This window comes from Colossoma macropomum, unplaced genomic scaffold (assembly GCF_904425465.1).
Source record: "Colossoma macropomum unplaced genomic scaffold, Colossoma_macropomum, whole genome shotgun sequence".
Classification (NCBI taxonomy): domain Eukaryota; kingdom Metazoa; phylum Chordata; class Actinopteri; order Characiformes; family Serrasalmidae; genus Colossoma; species Colossoma macropomum.
Window position 1 is genome coordinate 30982166 of NW_023494802.1, and position 10996 is coordinate 30993161.

At 41.0% G+C, this 10996-nt stretch overlaps 1 protein-coding gene across 1 annotated transcript; it reads left to right on the forward strand.

The window, feature by feature from the left end:
- Nucleotides 1–2136: 2136 nt before the first annotated feature.
- myl9a (myosin, light chain 9a, regulatory) lies at nucleotides 2137–9841 on the forward strand. Its single transcript, XM_036591256.1, has 4 exons — nucleotides 2137–2303; nucleotides 4968–5174; nucleotides 6524–6685; nucleotides 9215–9841. Exons 2-4 carry the CDS (start codon nucleotides 4988–4990, stop codon nucleotides 9388–9390), a joined length of 525 nt encoding a protein of 174 aa, XP_036447149.1. The 5' UTR covers nucleotides 2137–2303; nucleotides 4968–4987; the 3' UTR covers nucleotides 9391–9841.
- The last annotated feature ends 1155 nt before the right edge of the window (nucleotides 9842–10996 follow it).

Genomic DNA, 10996 nt, shown 5'->3' on the forward strand with positions numbered 1-10996 from the left:
TGTCTAGTGAAATTAAACCCAGTATCTTAGTCAGTATAATGTGGATTTTGTATTTGAGACCTAAACATCGAGCCGGACCCTCTTTTTGAGTCTGTGTGTGTGATGTTAATACATAAAGATATATGAATTAGCCTGAAAAACTCCCAACTTGACCCCTCTGCCTTTTAAATGAATATGTCAGGCTTTAAAGGACGACTTACAGCAGCGCACAATCACCATATTTTAGTGTTTTTACTCTCCTGACTAAGTGATGCTACTTCATTCAGTTTTAACACATACGTAGTGCTGCTAATGCTAGTATTTTGAACATTTTGCATATTTAATAAAATAATTGTTAAAATGTAAACGAAGTCATTCTGAGTAGTTTCATGTCTTTCATGATAGTTTTGAGAAGATTTTGGCCTAAAATGTATTTTTATTGTGGAGAAGTACATGTAGGACTTTGTGAGCCCCCAAAGAAAACTATTTTTTTCAGATTTACCTGTATTTTACCATCATCAACATTACAAATAAAAACACAGAACTCACGTGTAGGTTCACTGGTCATTGTGGACAGTAAATAAACTGGCTATATCTGTGTTAGAGACATCGTGACCCATGGTTCCCATCACCACCACTGTAAATAGTCTGTAGCTTTTTTTACAATTAACCACTTGTAAAATTACATAATAAACTTTATGCTCATTTAAACCATTTACAGTTTGCTGCATTGTTCTGTTATGATTTACAAGTGGAATAAATCATTTTAAAATCAGATGAATCTTTTTGAATCACACTGTATTTTAATTTTCTTTTAGTATTAGCTCACTTCACAATGCACTGCACTACAGTCCCCAGCATGCACTGCAACGTAGTGTGTGCTCCAACTCTCCTACCCCAACAACAGTCTATGGGACAGCGGTTACATCTCAGTTCTACACAATTCTGCACAGTTCCACACCAGTTGTATCATCAAACACACTAACTGCAGTTCAGCCAATGTAACGTCAGCTCAGCAGCTCAGAAATTGAGCCCAAGTCTGAATGAACTTCCATCCATCCATCATCTAAACCGCTTATCCTTCTGGGTCGCGGTGGGGTGCTGGAGCCCATCCCAGCTGTCATTGGGCGGAAGGCAGGATACACCCTGGACAGGTCGCCAGTCCATCGCAGGGCAGACAGACAGACATACACATTCACACACTCACTCCCACCTAGGGGCAATTTAGCATATCCAATTGGCCTGACTGCATGTTTTTGGACTGTGGGAAGAAACCGGAGTACCCGGAGGAAACCCACGCAGACAACATGCAAACTCCACACAGAAATGACCCTGGTCGCCCGGCCAGGAATCGAACCCAGGCCATTCTTGCTGTGAGGCGACAGCGCTACCCACTGCGCCACCGTGCTGCCCGTCTTAATGAACTTGCAGCAAAGAAAAGATGCCAGGTGTCCAGTTCAATCAGATAGGTAGGTGTAAAAGACTGAGCTCCTGGGGACATTTACATTTGGAATATTTCAAGTATTCACATAATATTTCAAGGTCTACTACAAGTGCCTTACTGCTGAAGTTTTGGCGTATTTTGAATAAACTATGGTCAGTTCAGTTTAGAGCAAAATGTTAATTAAAAATGAAATAAAACATAGTCGTTCTCTGGCCCACAGATCTGTTGAGATTTTTTAATATGGCCCTTTTAGTGGTTGAGTTGACACCCCTGCTTTACAACAGGTCAAAGTGCGAATTAAATGTGAAGTGCTGTAGCTCCTCTAACACTGCAGTTCGACTCATATGTGATATATGGCCTGTTATGCTCTTCTGACCACATTTGCCATTAACTACAGTCAGTTTCCATGATGTTCTGGAGAAAGTGTTTATTAAACTACTCCTGCTATGCTCAGACAAACGCAGCCCCGCTCCACCCCTCCATCTAACCTCAATAAGGACTTGTTGTAGAGAAACACAGGCTGGGCTCTGGCCTTTGTTTGGTTTGACACTTTGGCAGAGGAAATGTTGCTCCACAGTCGCATACTTGGTCATTCTGCTTGCTAAATAAGGCCTCCCTCTCGCGGCTCCTGCAGGCATCGGTGTGGCTCTTTGTGAAAACACACGGAGGTTTCTCAGGATGTGTGACGGCGGGAGCCAACAGATTCCTTTGCCTTGTATGGATAAAGGCCTCTGAGCCCGGCTGTTGACCTTATTGGCTGAGTCTGGAACAAGGGAGGTGGTGAAAAGACGCTGAAACGTTAAACAAACGTCCCGGGCCGCCCGAGGAGCAGCACCCGAGACCGAGGCTCACTCTGAAGCTGTTATCACTCAAGAACGAGGTGAGCTTTTACGCTGATGCTGGTGTTCATCCCTTTAACCTGCAGGCTTGTTATCCTCTTAACTTGAAGGCTTATTATTTAACACTGCAAAGTACTCAGCAATTGTTTGTTATCACATAAGTGCATGACTGGGAATGGATCATCAACGGCTGTAAAATGGAGCTGTTTGATAAAGAAGCTTTGTTTGGGAGATTAACTCTTGCAGACTCATTATTCATGCATTAAGACTAATAACTCAGTAACTACTACAAACTATTCAGTAATGAAGCTGATCTATTAGTTGTGCATTATGCATTTATGAGAGTGAGGATCTTCAAAGGTGTTCATGTTTAAAAATAAGGTGTTGCAAGAAGTGTTATGTAATTTGCAGGGCTGGGATGTCAACAAAATACAAGTAACTGTACTATGCATTTAAAATACAGTAATTAAGTATATATAATTAGTCCAAGACATTTTGAAAAGGCTGTACAAAGAATACAGTTACGTTTTTAAAAGAATACTTTTAGAATACATAAAAAATGAGTAGACGGACTCTAAAGAAGAATTTAACAAACGGCATCTTTACACACAGTGTAATTCTACTAAAGCCTGAGTAGACTGATAAATCAATGTGATGAGCCAGTTATTTATCTCACTGTTAAGCTCTTTTAAGGGATGATGGAACTGAACAGTGTCCTCGTTGGTGTTGTGCTGGACTCGTGGCCCGATGTTACATACGTTTCATTAACTAAAATCTGCTACCCATTTAACTGTGAATTACAAAACGATGGCAGCAGTTATGAAGAGCTATTCTATAGGTATTGTAAACAGTGTTGCTTTTTAACAGAACAGTGTATTCAGTATTCTGTGCTTTCTCACAGTGTTCTGCTCAACTCTGGTCATCTGTAGGAAGATCAGTTTGATTGTTATGTTGCTATTGTAAAGCATGGTCAATAGCACAGCATTAAAATGTGAAGAATAGTGTGTTGTATCTGCTGTCTATTTTGGCTGGGATGCTTTTTTGTGGTCAGAAAAGTAGCAAATATTGTGAGTGTACACGTTGTGAATCACATCGCTGTCCAAAAAAAAAACTTTTTTTTATTTTTGTTTTTCTACATCATTTGAGCTGCCCTTTACATTGTGTGAAAATTTCATGATGAATGGACCAATAGGAATGCTCCAAAATTGCATGGAAAAAAATCTCTTTACATTAACTTACATTAAACGTTAAGAAGGTTTTAGCTGCTTCCTGTAAAGTTACCTTTTTTTTCTCTGGTCAGTGACAATATCCATATTATTTCAATGACCAGCCAGCCACACTAAGGCGGTGTTCAAATATATAAACAAACAAACATACAAACATACACACAGTGGTTATACAGAAGCGTCCTTTCAACTTCTTATTCAGCACCAGTGCGGTGGTAGCTGACCCTGGTGGAGAACTGCTTCAGAGGCTGTGATCAGTTCAGGCTGATAAGCTGCTGCTGGTCTCAGGAGACTGACCGTATCTTCTGCTTGAGGTTTGGGGAAAGCAGCGCTTAACCTTTTGAAGCCTGGAGCTGTTCCTGCAGTGTTTCTACACTGTTTCAATCATTGCTTTCAGTACAAAACCTCCAAAAAAGTAACTTTTTGGAAGACATACGTAGTTAATGTAACAAGATTTTAAGTCATTTTGCATCATTTCTTTTGGCCCATTCATCATAAAATTTTGAGACAGTGTAAAGTTTAGAGGTTTTTAAATGGCAAAATGGCAAAAAAGGTTTTTATTTTGACACCAGTGTAATGTTATTACATAGTAAGTAGTTACATAGTAAATTACATTTACATTCAATTTGCGCTCTTTTCTTTTCTTCGTTTCCATTTGTTTCAGTATCAGACGATGAATGTAAATGATTTTTTTGCTTTCTGCAAAACAATAACTTTTCACCAAATTCAACTTATAGTAAATATCTCCTCTTCTAGAAACAAACACGAATGTAGTGCAGATTGAAAGTGTGGAATCTGCACTTTCAACAGAATTTAAAAGCTGGTTTAATGAGCCGCGAGTGAGAAATGATTGATATCTACTTTTACTGGCTGGAAACATAATTTTCAGTCACTCTCTCTCTCTCTCTCTCTCTCTCTCTCTCTCCCTCTCCCTCTCCCCCTCCCTCTCCCTCTCCCTCTCCCTCTCTCTCTGGGTGGGTACAAAGGCCCACCCTCTCGCCCATCATTCAGAACAATGCTATTATGTTAGTTCAGCCTTCCTCAAACTGTGGGCCACAGTCCCCTGGGAGGCCACAGGGGGGCACTGAGGGGGCTGCGGAACAATCTCAGAAGTTGTATCTCTACTCATTTTTAATTTTGTCAATATTTAGGTTTTATATACATGAAAGGCAAACAAACCTGCAGGGATGTCGTATTTTTATTAAAGTAGAAATGATGAACACATTTGAATCAGTGTTCCTACAATGGCTTTTCTATTAGGAGGTAATACTGACTGGTCAGTGGTGGTCTTATGGTGGTCCTCTGATGGGTGGGGGTAAAGGGGGGTAAATTGTACAGATGAGCTACGATCTGTAACTGTAAACTTATAAACGGAAACATTATGTCTAAATGACTCCGGTTCTGTTGTGGATTTGGTTCTAGACCCATTCTCTACTCTGAGATGAGTGTTTATTAACTACTCTTCATTTTCATTAAAAGGCCAGAAGTCTTCAGCCAGAATGTCCGCAGCCAAGCGCGCCAAGGGGAAGACCACGAAGAAGCGCCCCCAGAGGGCGACTTCCAACGTCTTCGCCATGTTCGACCAGTCGCAGATCCAGGAGTTCAAGGAGGCCTTTAACATGATCGACCAGAACCGAGACGGCTTCATCGACAAGGAGGACCTGCACGACATGCTGGCCTCTCTCGGTAACTGAGGAGAGGAGCAGTGCAGCATGAGTCTCTCTCTCTCTATCGCATCTCTCTCTATCACATCTCTCTCTCACTCACATTCTCTCTCTCTCTCTCTATCGCATCTCTCACTCACTCTCTCTCTCTCTATCGCATCTCTCTCACTCTCTCTCTCTCTCTATCGCATCCCTCTCTCACTCACACATTCTCTCTCACTCTCACTCTCTCTCAATCACATCTCTCTCATTCACACATTCTCTCTCTCTCTCTATATCGCATCTCTGTCTCACTCTCACACACACTCTCTCTCTCTCTCTATCGCATCTCTCTCTCACTCACACTCTCTCTCTGTTGCATCTCTCTTTCACTCGCACACTCTCTCTCTATCACATCTCTCTCTCAAGTTCTCGCTCCCTCTTTCTATTGCATTTCTCTCTCTCTCACACTCTCTCTCTCTATCCCATCTCTCTCACTCTCTCTCTCTCTATCTCATCTCTCTCTCAATCTCTCTCTTTCTATCACATCTCTCTCTCACTCACTCTCTCTCTCTATCGCATCTCTCTCTCAATCTCTCTCTCACTCTCACACTCTATCGCATCTCTGTCAATCTTTCTCTCACTCTCTCTATTGCATCTCTCTCTGTCGCAACTCTCTCTCTCACTCTCACACACTCTCACACTCTCTCTGTCTGTCACATCTCTCTCACTCATACTCTCTCTATCGCATCTCTCACTCTCACACACTCCCTCTATCGCATCTCTCTCAATCTCTCTCTGACTCTCTCTATCGCATCTCCCTCTCTCTCTCTCTGTCGCAACTCTCTCTCTCTCTCATCAAATCAAATCAAATCAAATCAAATACGCTTTATTGGCATGACAGGATATGAGACCTGTGTTGCCAAAGCTGTAAATACATGTTACTCTCTCACTCTCACACACTATCTCTCTCTATCGCATCTCACTCATTCTCTCTCACTCTCTTTCTACCTATCTCCCTCTTGTTCTTTCTGTTTCTCTTTCCTTTCTGTCTAGATTTTCTCTTTATTTCTCTTTCTCCTTCTTTCTTTGTCTCTGTCTTTCTCTATTACCTTTTCCCCTACTTTCTCTCTCCTGAGCTCTGTCCTCTCTCTCTCTCTCTCTCTCTCAAATCAAATCAAATTAATCAAATAAAATATAATATATATATATATATATATATATATATATATATATATATATATATAGTTCTTTTTCTTTCTGTCCTCCACTTTCTCTTGTTCTCTTTCTCCCTCCTTTTATCTCTCTCTCTCGGGAATTCAAGAGGTTAAACTAAGAACCCTTTTTGGCATGTCACCTCCATCTTTTTAAGGTTCTGCCTGTGTGTTTCAGGAAAGAACCCCTCGGACGAGTATCTGGAGGGCATGATGAGTGAGGCTCCGGGTCCCATTAACTTCACCATGTTCCTCACCATGTTTGGGGAGCGGCTCAATGGAACAGACCCCGAGGACGTCATACGCAACGCCTTCACCTGCTTCGATGAGGACGCCTCAGGTAGGCCTGGCTTTTCATGGTCTGCGTTGATGGAATGGTGTCACATTGTTTTTGGTTGACCGACCGTGGCTGATGACTGACGGTGCTGCCGGAGAACCTGGGAACTCAGTTTTAAAGCTGAATGGACACGTTTTTCCTCCTTAGCCTAAACAGAGCCGATCAGCCGAGACATGTTTGGTGTCCAAAGTCTGCTTTTTCAGTTGTGCACTGGAGCTACGAGGCTAATGTAGCTAACAAGTGGAAACTGCATGTCTGAATCACCACACACTTCTCTCTCTCTCTTTTTTCTAACATCGAGTTGTTAAGCAGTTTCAGGTAGCACTGTTGGAGAGTTGGTCCGCTGATAGCAAAACAGCTTTCCCTAAACATCCTCCCCACAGTGAGGTGGAAGCCAATGACGTGGCAGAAAATTTGGGGTGGCATCTGGGGTGGCCAATCAGATTGGGGAGGGGGGGGCGCTGGGGGGGCATCTCTGCCACCCCTTTAAAACTGTGCGTGTTGCCCAGACCTGTGATGATGTGGCACAGCTTAAATCGGTCTAACTTTATGTGGAAATTACACTACAGTCCCCTATAGATTATCTGTCTTATCAGAATAAGAGATTATAAATGTTTATTGATGTTGTCAGAATAAAACCTCATATTTCCATTTTTGTCGTTTTTCAGTTTTTGACATAGTTTAAAAATGCCTGTTACCTTTTACATTGTGTGTAAATTTCATGATGAATGGACCAAAAGAAACAGACCCAAAACGACTTGGAAAAAAGTCTGGTTCCATTGACTTACATTAAAAGTAAAGTAGGTTTATTCCTTCTCCTGTAAAGTTACCATTTTGGAGATACAAGGTTTCGTTCTGACAGCAGTGTTATGTAGGTCTATGTAAGTTATCGTGGAGGGCTTATATAGGTGTCATGTGGCCTCTGAATTTTGCCCTACAGTGAAGTGTTACCCATATGACATACTGTAGTCAAGTGTGTGATGATTTAGACATGCAGTTTACACAATGCTAATTGATGGGGTATGTCAAAAAAAAAAGAAATGTTGGATTTATTAAAAAATGTTATGTGATGTGGTTCCATGTAACCGTGTTATGTAGCTTCCAAAGCCCTATTGGAGCTGGATTAGTTTTATGTGTGGAAGTGCTGTAATTTGAGTGATTACTGATGAGATTTGTGATGTTAATCGATCTGCAATGTCTGTAGTTTTAACAAGTCTGCTAATTTAGAGCGAATTACCTTCCAAAATTGGCCAAACTTGGTAGAAACAGTAGTCCTGTTCCACTTAACATCACAGTAATGTAACAACAAAACTGGGTAACAGAAAACAGCCTCAGTGGTTCTATATAGAAGCATAAACACTCAAAGAACAATTTGCATGATTAACAATTCAAAATCCCAGACTTATTACACACTAAGGCTTATTATTCAATAACTACAGGGACTTCAGTGCAAACTGGCTGAGCTATTCTTAGGTTATGGAAGTGTGTAGTGACACTTTTGGGCTTTGTAACCGCTGTAGGTTACATGGTAACTTGCACTTACAACCGACAATGTAGCTGGGCAGTTAACTGAGGAGGTCAATAGGGACAGACACACACAATGGAAGGTGGGCTGCAGGGAGAGACAGCACAAAGAGGGAGAGTAAAACGAGTGAAATAATATGCAAATAGATGATGCCAGGAGCCAATGGGACAGATGTTGAGATTTACGCTACAAGATTATACTAACCGAACAAACACAAAGTAAATCTGACAACTCGATTCATTTCATTGAAACAAAACAACTAACAACACTGACTTACATGCGTTAATTAAGTAATATCAATGAGAGAAAACTGATCAGAACCAACAGCAGCATGATTTCATATCTGAGTGTATTTGTTAGCTACATTAGCCTCGTAGCTCCAGCGCAAACTTCAGACACCAAACGTGTCTTGGCTTGTGTGCATTTGATTTTAGGATCAACGCATCAAAACTGTACAACTACATCCTGGATAAATAAAAATAATGTGTGGCCACGCCATATTAACTTGTGGGAATGAGATCCTAATGCATGGCTACGACTTACTAAGGTGTGAGAACGAGATAGTTAAGTCATGGCCAGGACTTAGTAAGGCATGGGAATGAGATAATTAGGTTTTGGCCAGGACTTAGTAAGGCGTGGGAACGAGATAATTAAGATGTGGCCATGAGTTAGTAAGGCATGGGAAACAAGATCCTAATGTATGGCCATGACTTACTAAGGCATGGGAACGAGATCATGCCTTATTAAACTGTAGTTAAGGCTTAATTATGTCATTCTTCTGCCTTACTAAGTCCTGGCCACGACTTAATTATCTTGTTCCCATGCCTTACTAAGTCGTAGCCACACATTATTTTTATTCATACAGGATGTCAGCAGCAGAGCTTTGTATCTAACTGAATTACAAACCTCCCAAAAACAATCCTTAGATTCTCTTTGTGCTTTAAAGAGAAAACTTCACCTATAAATCTGAAACACTCCTCTGATCTTTCACTCTTCTAACCCTGCAGGGTTTATCCATGAGGACCATCTTCGTGAGTTGCTGACCACCATGGGCGACCGTTTCACCGATGAGGAGGTCGATGAGCTTTTCCGTGAAGCACCAATTGACAAGAAAGGAAACTTCAACTACACGGAGTTCACCCGCATCCTCAAACACGGCGCCAAAGACAAGGACGACATCTAGACACCAGGCCCAGCATCCTACAGGAGTTCGTCTGAAATCAGGGGTTATATATGAGACACAGTTCACAGAGTAAAAATGCTCATCTGGAATCCATTTAAGTTGTTTATATCCTGATGAATGCAATTACTGCCAATTGAGGTGGGAAGACAGGGTTGCAAATCAGCACTTTTACCCTGAGAATTCTTTTGCAGTCACATCTTAAAGGAATACTCAAGCATTTTTCAACCTATTCTCTATTTGCTGCGTCTGTATATCTATCCTGCTGCCACAGATATTAATTTTGATGCATTTTTCTTGTATTTAGCAAAAGTAGACTTAAAGCCAGCCATAATTCTATTCTATAATTGTTTCCTCAAGCTTGAACACCCCAGTCAGATGACATGCTTTGTTCATTTTCTGAGTAAAAATAAATTCACATATGTTAACAGTTTTTTTCCTGCTAATTTTAGTGCACAATTTCTTTGCTGAGTTTAACATATTGGAAGAAATAAAACATAACCCTTTTTATTATTATTTTCCAAATATATTAATAACAGTAACTGTGCATTAAATTGTGTGTAGAGGATGTGTTCACTTATTTTCACTAAGAAAATCAACAAAACGTCATTTGACCAGGGGCGCCTAAACTTTCGCACACAACCGTAAGTGGGTGTTGAGTCAATGTATTTTCTTTCCTGTGCAACAGATGAATTAGACAGAAATTAGGTTGAAAAATGCAGTTTAGCACTGAACTAAAGTGTCATTGATGTGTACGTTTGTCCACAGTTAGTCTTAATATCTGTCTATAAACCCATATCTGAGCAGCTTTATGAATGTGGGCGCTTAGTCCATCTTGTCTATGCCGATCATTTCAGGCTAAAAGGCAAATCTAAAAAGGTTCACCAGTGTCACTTGTACAGAAGGTATACTTTAAACATAGACCCAACCTCTCTCTCTCTCTCTCTCTCTCTCTCTCTCTCTCACTAAAGGCCTTACAGAATACAAGGATTACAATAAAGTAACACAGCTTTGGTGTCCACAGTCCACCATTGTTGTTGAGAATGAGATAAAGCTTCTTGTGAATGTTTGAGCCTCAATGATTAGCTTTCCTGTTTGGTCTGAGCACTCATGGCATTTTCCCAAAAGCACCACAGGATTTGCCTCACTTTGACAAATCTGGCATGAAAACGAGGGCAACTAGGACTCAAATAAGACCTGAGAAGCAACCAAATAGATATACTGCTGTGACATTGTCAGTTAGGCCAGTTTTCCACTACAAAATATACCAGAACGATTGGAACCCCAAAACTGGGATGGTGCTTTTTCCCTTTGCCATTGTTCCAGTTTTGAAAGTTCCAGTTTACTTAAGGGAGTTCTCCTCTGTCTTTCCTAAGACTTCCCTGCTGAAAAAAAACACAGACCAGTGAGCATTACTGGTCTAAGCTGGCCTATGCTGGTCTGGTGCTGGTTTAGCTGGTCACCCCAGCATGGTTAAACTGGTTGACCAGCATCAAACACAACATATGCTGCAGCCATGCTGATCTAGGCTGGTTTTTCTAGCAGGGTTACAGCTGAAGCTAACAACAACTTAGCAAATTCTTTACTCTTTCAGTCACAAACTATTTTT